General features: G+C 39.8%; 1 protein-coding gene across 2 annotated transcripts in view; it reads left to right on the top strand.

The window, feature by feature from the left end:
• dlg2 (discs, large homolog 2 (Drosophila)) overlaps positions 1 to 14,744 on the top strand; it is a 256,903-nt gene that overhangs the window by 32,531 nt on the left and 209,628 nt on the right. Inside the window, exons 3-4 of one of the 2 annotated variants that reach the window (XM_029518553.1) lie at positions 9,081 to 9,232; positions 13,301 to 13,354. In XM_029518553.1, coding sequence (XP_029374413.1) covers positions 9,081 to 9,232; positions 13,301 to 13,354 — 206 coding nt within the window. Of the gene's footprint in view, positions 1 to 9,080; positions 9,233 to 13,291; positions 13,355 to 14,744 lie in introns of both variants that reach the window. The other variant, XM_029518554.1, reaches the window with a different exon arrangement.

The following is a 14,744-nucleotide window of genomic DNA, read 5'->3' as shown; positions in this document are numbered from 1 at the left end:
CCTGTCATACTTGACAAGTGCAGAGAATTCAGTCATCTTGTTTTGTAGTGAGCACACATTGGATAGAGTTATTGTAGGGAGAGGGAAGCGGCTGCCTCTCCTTTTAAGACGGTTCCGTATTCCACCTCTAGAGCCACGCTTTTTCTTCCTTGTTTTGAGATGGGCCGTGCCATATGGGTTGCAAATGTTTTCAGGACAGCTGGAGAGAAGTTTTGGCAAACATTGTTCCCGGGTGCAGTGCAGGTAGTCCATTGTTCCATGGACTCCGCGGCTTTGCAGCAGCCCATAGATAAAACAACAAAAACAAACAAACAACAGAGCCATGTGCCTTGGGTCAGCACTTGCACATGCGCCACATTCTTAAGAAACTATTTCTGTTACTCCTTTTTTTAACCTCCAGTAAAAACCCAGATTTTTAACTTTTAACCTTGTGTTGTGTGCCCTTCTTGACATCATGACACAATTCAGGCCTGTACTACAGTATATCAGCCTCCCATGACATCACAATATATACAATGAATTTAGACTATTAGAAATATATGCAGTGAAATATTTACAATAGTGCAGCAATGTGCAAATGCTTCATGAGGTTGACAGTCGGCTTATGGGGAGATCTGGGAGCCAGTCTCAGCAACAGCAAGAACTGTTTTTAAATTCGGTAGTTTTGGCAAACAGAGCTCTGTAGCGCCTACCAGAGGGAAGCAGTCTGAACAGATTGTTTCCGGGGTGTGAGGAGTCTGCAGCGATGGTACTGATTCTGAACCTGTAAAGGTCCTGGATGGAGGTCAGGTCGGCCCCAATGATCTTCTTTGCAGACCTTATAGTTGTAGACCTTATAGTCTGTTCCTGTCCTGCTTGGTGGCCAATCCAAACCAGACAGTGATGCGAAGTGTAGATAACAGACTGAATGATGGCAGTGTAGAAGATGACCAACAGCTCCTAAGGCAGGTTGAACTTTCTCAGCTGACACAGAAAGTACAATCTCTAGTCTATGTGGAAGGTCCACTTCAGGTCCCAGGAGATTGTGGTTCCCAGGAACTTGAATGAGTCCACACTAGACACTGTACTGTTGAAGATTGTGAGTGGGGGGTAGAGTGGGCTTCCTGAAATCCACTGTCATCTCCACAGTCTTGAGCGGATTTAGCTCCAGGTGGTTCTGACCACACCAGATTACCAGCCAGTCCACCTCGTGCCTGTAGGCAGACTCATCGCCATCCTGGATGAGGCCAATGACCATTGTGCCGTCTGCAAACTTAAGTTTCACAGACAAGTCATCCAAGTTGCAGTCATTGGTGTAGAGGGCGAAGAGCAGAGGGGTAAGAACACACCCTTGGGGGGTGCCAGTGCCGATGCTACAGGTGTGGGAGAGGATGATACCCAGCCTCACCTGCTGTGTCCTGTCAATGAGGAAGTTGTATATCCACTAACAGGTGGAGGCTGGCACAGTGAGCTGGGTGAGTTTGTCCTTGAGGGTTCCTGGAATGGTGGTGTTGAACGCTGAGTTGAAGTCCAAAACCAGGTTCCGTGCATATGTCCCTGAGGAGTCGAGGTGTTGGAGGATGAAGTACAGCCCCATGTTGACTGCATCATCCACTGACCTGTTTGCCTGATTGGCAAACTGCAGAGGGTCCTGTGATGTCCTTCAGGTGATTCAGCACCAGTTTTGCGAAGGTTTTCATGACTACAGACGTCAGGGCAACAGGCCTGTAGTCATTCAACCCTGTGATGGTGGGTTTCTTGGGGACTGGAATGATGGTGGATCGTTTGATGCAGGAAGCAACCTTACGCTGGAACAGATCCTCAGTGCAGGCAAGGGGTCTGAGTGGAGGGAGGGGCAGGGGGCTCAGGCACAGCACACCTGTTGGGAGTTGTGAATTGGGTGGGTGATGGGTGTGAAAACCGACAGTAGAAGCTGTTCAGTTCCTCTGCCAGTTGTTTGTTCACTACATGGTGGGGGGATGGGCTCCTGTAGTTTGTCATGTCCTGCAGGCCTTTCCACACTGAAGCAGGATCGCTGGCTGAGAATTTGGTTCTCAGAGTAGCTCCTCTTATCTGTCCGATTTCCCTCATCAGTGTGTTCCTGGCATGCTTGTACAAAGCACAGTCCCCACTTCTGTAGACCTCCTTTTTGACCTGGCACAATTTCCACAGTTTGGTGGTAAACCACGGTTTGTGTTGTTGTATGCACAGAAGGTTTTGGTCTGCACACACGAGTCCTCACAGAAACTCATCTATGATGTCACAGTGTCAGTCACTTCATTGAAATCTATTGCTGCAGCTTCAAAGACACTTCAATCAGTGTAGTCAAAGCAGGCCATCTTTTCACTGTCCTCACCAGAGGTGGCAAACATACTCATTCTGTACTTAAGTAGAAGTACAGATACATGTGTAAAAAAATACTCTGGTAAAAGTAGAAGTACTGATTTTTTTTTGCCATTAATGAAACACAATACATCCTTTGATAATTTTGTTAAACGAAAAAAGTTCAGACAGAAAAATCAAGATTGAACTGACCAGAGGAACTGCATGAGCATCTGGTTAACAGCTTTGGTACTATAGGTTGTTTTCTTTTTCTACTGCAGCACAACCAAACTGTAATCAGTAATAGCTGTGACCAGTAAGCCATATTGGATGTTTACACTCTTAATAATCTAGCTGCTCTGAGTTTTCTTGAACATTTCCCTGCTTGATTGGGGAAAAGAGGTCCTCCTCCTTTGAAGAATGGGAAGTGTCACTTGGATGCACCATAGGTCCCTCCTTCAGATGGCTTTTGATGAAGTCCAGGCCTATGGAACTCAAAACCACAGATGTTTTTTTTTTTTTAATTTTCATTACTTTTAGCATAGGATAGTTATTTGTTGAAATGAAAGTGACTTTCACTTCTTTCTGTATGACGATTGCCTAGTACGTGCCCAGTTATGGATATCTGCTCTGGATTAGCAAGCATCTGCCCGAATCGCCTTTCAAGTTCAGCTTAAACAGCACCCATTAAAGTCACACAGAACTTGGAGGAAAGTCGAAGGTTCTGTTGCTTAGTCCTGAGAAGTGTTATTGTGGGTACCAGCCATCCCAACTGCACGCTGGCCTCTCCTTGAAGATGATCAACTGCCTTTGCAAATGGGCTCATTGTCTTGACATATTCTGCGAGAAAAGCAATCTTAGCAGGAATGAACCTATCAGGAAAAAATTTAAAACACAACAGATCTGTGGTTACAAAAAGACACATGACTTTTGTATATTGCACACAGGCACACATGTAATTGAATTAATATTAAATAATTAATAATAATAAACATAATAACAATAATAATAAAGGTACTGCAAGCTACTTACATGGGAATTTTTAGCACACTGCACACTGGGAGAGAGTGCGTGACCAAAAGGGTGGTCCTTAAATAACCTCTGCAGGCCCAACCCAGAAGGGAGGGTACCAGCAGGCACTCTCTCCCAGCCAACTTCCAGTAACTGTAAAAGAGAGAGACCAGTGAGACCAGGCAGGCAGACTGAACAAGGTCTTGACACTGTCCAGGTGAGTCACATGCTTTCTCTGGCAGTGACAATAGGCACATATAAGACACGGACACACACAAAAAAGAGACGTGGTTAACTTGACAGAATTATGGTGTTATATATTGTTAAATATTTGTGTTAAATATTTAAAATTGTCTTTTGTTGGGAGCTGACAACTAGTGGCACTTGGGGGGCCCATGTCTATGTTCCCACAGCCTTGTGTTCCCTCAGCCCTATGTTCCCAATTTAATTGCCTAAACCCATCCAATGGTAGGAACATAGGGCCAAACGCAAATTTTTAGTGAAGAAAAAAAAATATATTTGAAATTTGGTAACATAGGAATGACGCCCACAGGCAACATTAGCCTTTAGGGCTACCAGCATAAAAGCCTTTTTCTGCCAGAAAATTTATTTATTTTAACCCAAACTACCATTCAACCCCTAAACCTTTATGGCAGATAGCACTGAAAAGTAATGTCACACAGCACAGCAGTAAATTGAGGGTTACTGCCTTGTTCTTCTGTTTTTGTTTTTTTTTAACCCTTTGATGCACAACATATGCGCACCCCTTCTAATGCACAACATGTGTCAAAAATGGCCCAAATTCATTTCCCAGGTTATTTCATGCTGGCTGAGGTTTTCTTTGTTCTATCTTTTGAAATCAATTTGTTCTATGATTGAATATTCCAAGTATTCTTTAAATATCTTGTTTTTGATAACCATCAATCATTATTTCCATTTTTCCTTTCATACTTTATGAATAGTTTTTATTTTACTACATCAAGTTTACACAAATGGGTCATTTTTGACCCATTCATCCAAGTATGATTTAAAATTAAATTATTTAGTACTAGGATAATAACTGAACTGCAGTTTAACAACTGTAAACAAAATAAAATAACACTGAACACATAACACATTTTTACACGCCTCACAAATGATGAGCAAGTGTTCCTTGCACACAGGCCTGGTGCACTTGGGATCACCAGCTGCTGCATTCTCTGTCCTTCGAAACTGGGCAGATTGTGCACCTCTTCTTCCTTTGGCCCTCCTGTCTGGTGATCTCTTGTGGCAGTTTTTTTAACCCACATCTTCCCATTGCCTCAATAATGTGCCTTTGGAGTTTGGGTATGCCCTCCATGCACCTCTTCATATGTGGCATGACAAGCTCTTTGTCCAGCTCCTTAATAAATAGCCGGCATGCATTGCTCACACCACTCATATAATCAGGGTGTTGTACGGTGAAGTTGGTGTAGGCATTGAGGGTGGCAACATTCAGAATATTGTACCAGAGAACCATGGGCCACCTCCGTGTTCTCCACTGGCCAACTTGATGTAGAAATACTAAAGCTGTGCTTGTTCATAACATAAGAAAGGAAAAATAAAAACAATGATTTGATATGATATTTATATTATATATTTAATGATATTTACTGCATACTTGGAATAGTAAATGATAAAATAATTTTTTTTCAAAGATATGTCATAGAAACACTCAGCCCTACATAAAGAACACAGAAAAATTAGATGGGTCATTTTTGACCCATGTTGTGTATTTGAACTAAAATGTACTAAAATGGGTTTTTATTCAAAATGTAAGACAGCAAAAAATAAAATAAGGATGTATGATGATCATGGTATGTTAATTGAGGAATACCTTGAATACTGAATGATAAAATAAATTTATTGCAAAGCTATAGAAAAAAGAAAAACTTTTGACCCATGTTGCGCATCAAAGGGTTAAACCGAGAGCTAGGTAGCATTAGCTAAATGCTATCAAAACATGTATGCACAGCATTGTTAACATTGAAAACTGACTTGAAAAAAATACTCAAAAAGCTAACCCTAACCTGTATGTGTTTTTCAGGTTTTATGGAGAATTCTTGAACACCAGCAGCTCGTCATTTTTAGGTTGACACAAGACACAACGCAGTCGCCATGAGTTCTTTTTGGAGCCGACAACATTGAACAATTCTTTTAGATAGGGACATGGATGGGGAATGGCTTGCTTCTCTGAATCTTATGAAGCACCGCCCTTGGCTCACTTCCTTCCTTTATGCAAGCAATATTTCTTGCCTCCATTTTGCTGCTACAGTACAAGTTCTTCTTCTCTCTCTAACGTCCCCTCACTCACTTGACTTCTGGAGGTTTAAAAAAAAGTAACAAGCCTATTTTTACAATGTAAGGAGTATAAATGTAGGGCGTAAAAATAAAAAGTAGTCCAAAAAATAAATACTCACATGAAGTACAGATACCTAAAAAATCTACTTAAAGGATTGTTTATTTGATACCTTGTTTCTGGAATCATGCATTTGGGTTTGGTCCAAGTCCAGTTGTGACAAAGTGAATATATAAAGGAATGTACTGAAAGAAATTGTATGCAATTATCAGCATGGGATATAGCATTAACGTAGCATTGACTGAAAATGTTGCAGCTATGCAGCACCTTTATTGCCATGATGCAGCACATCACAGTGCTGAAGCGTTATGATTTAGTCCCTGCCACAATGTATTAGTTCCGTATGGAAGCTTAAGAAGGGAATCAATGTCATCACCCTGTTAGGAGCCTCTGCCAGGACACATGGTGTCAGAGACATAATGTACACCCTGCACATGACAGAGTCGTGTACAGGGTGTAAGTTCTCTCTTCTGTGCTCATGATGCCTTTTACACGCAAAGCATGTGCCTTAAATACTGTTGCAGCTGTCGTATGTAAAGCTGATCAGCAGCACAAAGTGTGAATGGACTGTTCCTAAGCTTGTTGTCTGTGATGGCATCAACTGTTAATGCTTCACACTGAATGTCTACAAAACATGAAGAAACACCGCTACAGGATGCAGGCTGTGCAGATATTACAGTAGATGAGGTAGAGTTAGGAGACATGGATGCCTGGCTGTTGATGAAGTTAGGTCATTAGGAGGAGAGTTGGGCAGGACTACTGGCTATGTTAAGCACATTACCCAAGGGATAGATGAATTAGAAATCAGCTGTGCAGGGTGTAAGGTCATTGTCTGAATTGAAGGGTACAGGCGGCCTCTGTCAGAGGATTAGGCTTGCTGTTTGTTTGCCACTAGGCATCTGGTCTTCGCACAGCAGTGTTTCATGGGATAGCAGTGCTGCAACATGGCTGAAGGGATGTTTTACTCCTCTGCTACTGATAACGTTCTGCTTCTGAAGGTATAGTCATTGTTTTTTCCTCCAGGATTGTTCATGAACGACTGTTGATGGTCAGTTGGTAGTTTGAATGTGTCTTGATGTCATGCAGTGTGGAGAGGAGAACAGTTATTGAGACCAACTGTCCTGTGTGATCAAATCAACTTGGAGGTGAGCACCGATGATGGTTATCCGGTTTGTTCATTCATTTAAATTTTAATTCCTATGATGAAGTAAAAGTCAAAGCTAGTAAAATTGAGTGTGATATTTTGATTTAAGTTTCTATATCAGTGCTTTATGACAGTTATTTTATATTTAAATAATAAGATGAAAGCTGAAAGCTACAAACAACTGCTTCTATATCTCGTACAGTTCTCCACATAAACTCATCTTGCTGCACAGCAGCCATTCAAGAGCTTACGGAGATTTGCTTAAATTTTGTTGTATTCATTTGTGTCCATAATGACTTGTTTCATTTGAATTATAGCAAGAAAGAACCTGGCCATTTTTCTGATTTATCTAAAAAATATATCAGCAAAACTTCCATCACAGTTTATTTCTTTTTTTCTAAAAGCAGAAAAGCATCGAGTCATTTGTAGATGATTGGGACAGAGGCGTGACCTATATCTGGTACTGAATGCTAATGTCTTTTTTTTATTAAGATCCATTTAAATTTAAATACATCTTTTATGTGCAGAGCCAAGACATTGCACTTCCATGCCAGATCACTTCATAGAGGTTGTTTCTCTTTGGGGAAACATGGCCAACTATTCAAAAAACCTGTCTGTGAGTTTAAAACAAGAGCTTAAACAGTAGCTGAATGGCAGACAAAGAGCTCACTTGAGTTATACAATAAAGATGCCCCAACAGCTGTTGAGTCCATAGCTCCAGAAGATTGTGACGCAGTGAGACTGATACAGCAGTTACTCATGCTGGCATCCAGTCAAAGCAGACCATGTGGAAATATTTGCAACAATATGCTAGTTGTGTGTAAGTGATTTTGCAATGGTCTGGAAGAGAGGCATGCATTTTGGTATGTTTTTGTTTTTTTTGCACATGCTGTTCTTTCTTTTGTTCTATTTCTTTTGTAATGACGTCTTTTCTTATCCAGTCCAGTTGATTTGCTTCGAAGCTTCAGACAGGGAAGCTTTGTTGTCATGGTAACGTGTGTGTGCTTGTGTATGTGGGTTTGATTGTCTGTGTGTGTTTGAACAAAAATAAACCATGACACCATGACACAGTAGGATTATGAGACATTTACAGTTTTTTTTTTATCATTGTGGTTATTATTGCTGGTTCTCCCTGTATTCTCTGAAAAATTGTGTTAAGGCATCCATGTCTGCCTCTCTATTTGAAATAACCGCATCCTTACAGATGTATCATTTGGTTACAGTTTGAGTGGCATTTGGTGCACTGACATACAGTTGTGCTCATAAGTTTACATCCATAGAATTTATGATTGCTTTCCCCATGACTCCAGAGAATCCAGAGATGTCAGTGCAAGGGTCTGTCAGGAGCCCAGAAACTCACTGAACCTTTATACACACACTGATGACAAGCAGACAGATCACAGGTGTGCGCACGGTTACCTTTAGTAGCCAGTCAAACCCATTTGTGTCCACTTGTGTGCATGTGATCAAGCCAAAATCTCAATGGTATGTAAACTTTTGATCAGGGTCATTTGTGTAGTTTCTGTTGTCATTATAATTTAAAAAGAGTAAACACAGTTGTTTGATGATAAATAAAGCACTAACCATGAATGAAAGAAAAGTTTGTGTTCATTCATATTCTCTGAAAAATGGCCAAGAAATCATAAATTCTGCCAGGGTATGTAAACTTACGAGCACAACTGTAACTGGCAATCTGTATGATTTCCTTGAGATAGTTCTCAAATGTTTATATCATAGGCATATCAGGACTTTATCGACTGATCCAATTTTATTTAACAAGCCCAGACACACAGCCATAGGTTTTGGCCATACAGAAACTTTACTCCAGCATCTGAACATGCTGGAGTACATCATGGCTCACATGAAGTGACTTGAACTATAGGTTCAAGAGTTGCATCATTAAAGGAATACTCTTCAGGTATGTAAGTTCCATTTTACAGTGGAAGAATTGAACAGTGTTATAATTGTTTTACATCTTGAAATGGTCCCACACATTTGACATTTTCTCTCTTTTTTCTGTCATTTCTTAGCTTTGCTCCATTTACGATGATCTATAATTACACCGCTGAATTAAAAAACGTTGTACATTGCCATCTGTAAAACAAAAGCAGAGCATTTTTGTATAATGCAAATAAAATGAATTACAAGCAGGTTCAATTCAAGAAAAAAACATGCTGTCGTTTTTTGTGATCAAATTACTTGAGTAAATGTTTTAGCCCTACTAATGGAATATCCATTCTTCCACAGATATCCAGGAGTTCTATGAAGTGACGCTGCTGAACACTCAGAAGAGCTGTGAGCAAAAGCTTGAGGAGGTCAACCATATGGCAGACAAGTGGGAGAAGACTGTTTCCATACAAAACTATAAGCTTGCACACGCTGTCTGTTTGTTAGAGGAGGTGAGTCACATTGTGTGCTAGACCAAAAAAAAATATTTCACATACAAAATGACTTCGTGAACTTGCCTTTTAAAATGATTCCAAATTAAAAGAAATGGAATTGCCCTGATAGAACACAATATTTATTTATACATTGCTGATATATAGCTTGTCATGAACAGAAGAGAACGTCTAGAGCCAGTGTGGTATTGTGCACTAGTAGGAGTAATTTTGAGAATTAATATCAATGATTATGAAACTGATTAATGATATCTAGAATTATTTACTATAAGTAGTACATTTCTGGACACCACCTTGTTACCAGGGACCAATGCCCAAATTAATCAATAGCAAGTCTCAAAAGGGTTAACAAAAGGAGTAAATTCGAGCACTGGCTGTTATGAATCCAGCAATCGTCACAATTATAGCCACAATAATCACAAACAACGACGGTTTAACATATAATGGAATTTGTTCACAGTAATAATCATTCAAAATAACATCACTCGGGGTAAATGGCTGTTATAGTTTGATTATCCACTGATACATATCAGCTACTAATAACAGATAAACTGAAACCAAAATAAACAAAAAACACGGCAAAGCAAAATGCAATGCGCGCTATTCTAATTGTCTCTGCTCAGACGTAAAGCCTCTTACTTTGGTTGCTCCGCTCCTCCGGAGTGAGGGAGTTAAAGAGAGAGGGATCCGCTCCGAGTGTCCGCAACGCGTTCTTCAGCTCGGTCGAGCGGTCCGTTTTGCTCCTCAGGTAACGGCGACGTGATGAATCCCTCGGTGGCAGCGGGGAAGATCACAGAAGGCAATGTTCTTTGTTAGCTTTGGATAACAAAGTTGTCATGCTGGTCTTCTCAGCACATGGATCAACTGATCCCGCGGCGGTCTGAGCTGAGTTTGAGGAAAAAAGGAAAACAGCAGTCTGCGCTAGTCCCGCGAGTTGAAGACTGTGACCCAGGATTTTGTGGTGGCAGGATCCAAATGTTTGGTGTTGCTCCCTTCGGCGATCCGGTTGCAGCTCTCTACTTCAACTGGGGGACGGGAAAAAGCGAAGATGGAGAGCCACTGAGCGTCTCTATTACGTGTGTGACGTCACCGGGGACCCCTGCTGAGGGCGCTGGCGTCCAGCCAATGCCCACCTTAGAGGTGGATCATGGGGTTGTGGTGCCATTTTCAAACAGGCAGACAACGCTGGCTCACACTTCATGAGGGACAGGTAGTCGATTGGTCATAAGATTTTATGCTCTAGATGTGAAACTCTAGAGCATAAACTCTCCAAACTCTCCGTCAGTGATGAAATAGATGTGTGAAGGAAGTCTATATACTACAATGCTTATAAGAAGTATACACCCCCTTGCATGTTTTTACCTTTTGTTGCTTTCACAAATGAAATCATGTTCAATATAATTTGCCGTTTGTTAACTAGAATTTGCAAAAAGACCTTCTTTCATGTCAAAATTAAAACTTAATTAATTAAAAACATACAGTGTAAAATAAGTGTTTGTGCAAATATTCATCCCCTTTAAAGTGACTAACCTAAATCAACAGAGGTCCAGTTAGTTGATGCCAGCAGTGTCACAATTAATGAAATGGAGATCACCTCAGTGCAGTTGATATGTGTCTCGTGATTGTAACATAAAAACACCTGTGTTTGGGAGGTCCAGTCTCTGATTTATCAGTATACCTGCTACAATTGCAACATGAAAAGAAAAGAACAAGCAAAGCAACTCAGAGAAAAGTATTAATTAAAAAGTATAAAACAGGAGATGGCTACAAGAAGGTTTCCAATTTACTGGGCATCCCACGAAGTTCAGTTAAATCCATCATTGAGGATTAGGGAGTATGCTGTCTAAATCTGCCGTCCTCACAAACTGAGTGCTTGGGTAAGAAAAAGACAGGCGAGGGAGGCCACCAAAACACCTACGACCTCTCTGAAGGGGTTAAGAGCTTCAGTGGCCCAGATTTACTCAAAGGAATGTGGGAAACGTCAAGGCCAATTGTTCTGATAAGACAAAAATTAAGCTTTTTGGCCATCGGACTAAATGCTATGTTTGGCAAACACTAAACACTGCACATCACCACAAACACACTGTCTCCACTCTGAAGTTGGTGGTGGCAAAATCATGCTCATCATCTGCTGAGAAGCAGCAGGTCATGGAAGGCTTGGTAGAGGGGAATATAAATGCAAAAATTATCTGCAAATACTGGGGGACAATCTGATTCAATCTGCAAGAGAACTACAATTTGGGGGAAGATTTAATTTCCAACAAGACAACAACCCCAAACATATGGCAAAACCTGCACAGAAATGGTTCAAAGACAACAAGGTGAATGCTATGGAGTGGCCAAGTGAAAGCCTAGATCTTAATTCTTAATTTAGAATTAGAATTATTACTTTATATTATTTAAATGAATTGACATTCTTTTGCAAAAATCTGGTTTCTTTTTGATATTACAGAGGTTTTTTTCTTCAAATTCTTATCAAAAAAGGCAAATTATTTTGACCTTGATTTCACATCCAAGGGGGATGAATATGTTTTTATAGTTGTTATACTTTCTTTTTACTTGTTTACTAAAGTAACAGTGTGAAAGCTCAGACTTCTGGCTCCAACAGCAAGGATGTTACTAATAGCCATGTTTGACTTGGAATGAAACCAACCTGTTAGTGGTAATCCACTAATAATCCCATTTGTCTAAAGGATCAGGCCTTGTTTTCCTGTAGTCAAATGCAGAGTTGGTTTAAAGGGACATGGATATACATTTCCAAAGAAATCGAATATGCAATCTTCTTATAGCTTTGAAATAGCAGTGCGCTTTGCTACGGTCATTCAGTAGCACCAGGACAGGGATAAATGAAGGGGATTAGAATAGTCCTCAGAGACTGATGACCCCACTATGAGGTCATCAGAACACTTCTCTTATATCCCATGTTCTGTTACCACAAACAAATATATGAAGATTAGGCAAAATATCCAGTCATAAATGGCAGATGACACCCCTCAAGTTAATTAAGAGTACAAAAGGCTGATTCATCTATAGAACAAGAATGATTTTTGTTAGATTTTTATAGCTAAAAGGTGAACACAAATGCACTGAAGTAATCTAGTCACTTCAGTCTTTACAGGAACATCAGGTTGTTGGACAAAAAAGCAGGTGCTTCAGAACAGAACTAAATAATTGATGTATTTTACAGTATGATTATTGTTTCAGCAAAAATTTGATTCTGTATTGCTATTTAAATACATAGTGCTTCAAATATTCACCATAATTACACAATGAAGTGAATACCAGTATTTATTATTCAGTCAGTTCAGGTTGGCTGACTAATCTTACCAGGAGCTATCTTGTGAGTAAATGAGGAGCATTAGCTCTGATGGCTCAATGGAAATAACATAAGCTGTACATTACACAGTATAAACATCTCCCAGGCTACACTAAGGTTCAGGTTTTATTATTTATTATATAAATAAGGGGAATTGGACGTTCCTTTTGAATAAATCAGATTAAGTGACAGAAAGGTTGGATTTTAAGAGTAGCTTGTTGGTATAATCAGAGAGTAGATAAAGGTTGCCTGTGTGTACTGAGGGTTGTGTCTTAGTGCCAGGGATTTAGTCTTGGTTGCTACATATAGACTTACACTATCCAAACTTCTAATAAAAGACTCACCAAAGAAAGTGTTAATGCCAAATCTCACAAAACCCTGGCAACTAATTCCTATTACTGTACAACTGCATCTGAATTGAAGCAAAAATAAATGTATTTCACAGATGTCTTATCAGAATATAACAAAATAAATAATATTTAAATATTTTTGCATTTTGTATTTGATTTTACTTTTTAAGGATTTACATGTTTACTATCCCAATGAAAAAAAAAAAAAAAAAAAACTCACATGGACCACCAGCCATTACAACATCGTCAGTGTAAAACCTGTCCTGTATTCAGATTCTAATTACCAGACAGAATGTTAATATGTTGCTTATATGTCTACTTTCAGCTCAGTGTCTTAAAGTTTGTCTGTGGTTGTGTAGAATGACTTATGGGTCTGTTTGTTATTTCTGGCAGAGGGAGCAGAGCATCTCAGATCCCAGTGGGTCAGAGCAGGGACAGAGTGCCAAGAAGTCTGAGGTGAGTAATATGAAGAAGAAATACATTATTTTCCTTGCTCTATCTCTGTATTTGTGTGTGTGTTTGTGTGCCTGCATTTCAGCCCATCTCACTTTCTGTAATTTGATATTTTGATTTTATCACATCATTAGGAATGATGGAATGTGGCAGTGTACAACAATGTATGTACAACACACACCTTTTGTTAGAAATAGCTGTGCTATGTTTACAGTTATGCTCTCCTTGACTTAATGAAGATGGAGGAGGCACCAGGTGCTTGTTATTTACCGTGTACAACTGTCAGACCAGAGCTCTGGGTTCATTAAGTCCTGTCTGTGACTTTGGTCAGAGGTTTTATTTTTGGTACTTTGGTGAAAGTAAATGGCTTTGATCAATTTCTATCCTGAACCTGAAATGCTCTCAATCTACATGCAAAAAGACAACTAAACCAAAAAAATATCAACATCTTGCATCTTGTTTTATATGTACAAGTGAACAGCGTATCCTCATCTATGTCTATACAGCTGCTGTCGCAGTTTAGCAATGTGAAAATGAACCCTTATTGGGTTGGAGTCTCACATAGCAATATAACCTAAGAAAGCAGTTTCTAAATCCATAATCTTGACAACAATGAGCTCAGTAATGAGATTAAAGCAAGGAGGGGAAATGAGTTTCAAGGGCATGGGATCTGAGCTTACAATGCCAAGAATACATTTTCCCCTGCCTTGGATGTTTCAACCTTTTATTGCCTTTATAAATTAAATCATGGCCAATATAATTTGGCTTTTTGAGCTAATGTAAATTTTTTATTTCAGTGTTGATCTAGAGATGTTAGAGTCCAACATCTTCCTGCCATTACATTGATGTCCGGTGCATACATTTGTGATTTTTTTTATTATCAAAGAAAACAGGACTTGACTTAAAAAGACACACAAATACATCAATGTCATCTGATATGCACAACACCTCTATTTAATTCCATTTAGTGTCATTGGAGAGAAATCTGAGAACAGATCAGATCATTTTCACCATATTAGAGAACCGTATTGAGAATGTGTTCAGATCAGGTCTCGGCCAGCTTCAAGGACAAACAGTCCAAATTTGTTCATTCCTAGTCTATATATATGAGTGACAGACATAGCAGTCATTTTCACTAATGCAATAAGTCAAAGCTGCCTGAGCTGCATCACCTGAAAAGATTAGTTCTGTTGCTCTCCCTTCAGGAGACAGAGCTGGTGTATGTGTTCAGTAAGAACAGTTGGAGAGTTGCAGTCTAAGCGCAATGCTCTGGCATAAATGAAAGCAGTAATAAAGGTGAACCGCTGCAGCACACCTCTTCACCAGGATGGCTCCAGCAGACAGGTACTAGCACATGTAGATGGAGATGCTGAAGTTCAAAGGCCTGTAGTCT

The sequence above is a fragment of the Echeneis naucrates genome, chromosome 14, assembly GCF_900963305.1.
Source record: "Echeneis naucrates chromosome 14, fEcheNa1.1, whole genome shotgun sequence".
Taxonomy (NCBI): domain Eukaryota; kingdom Metazoa; phylum Chordata; class Actinopteri; order Carangiformes; family Echeneidae; genus Echeneis; species Echeneis naucrates.
This window is presented reverse-complemented; position numbering and strand designations above follow the sequence as displayed.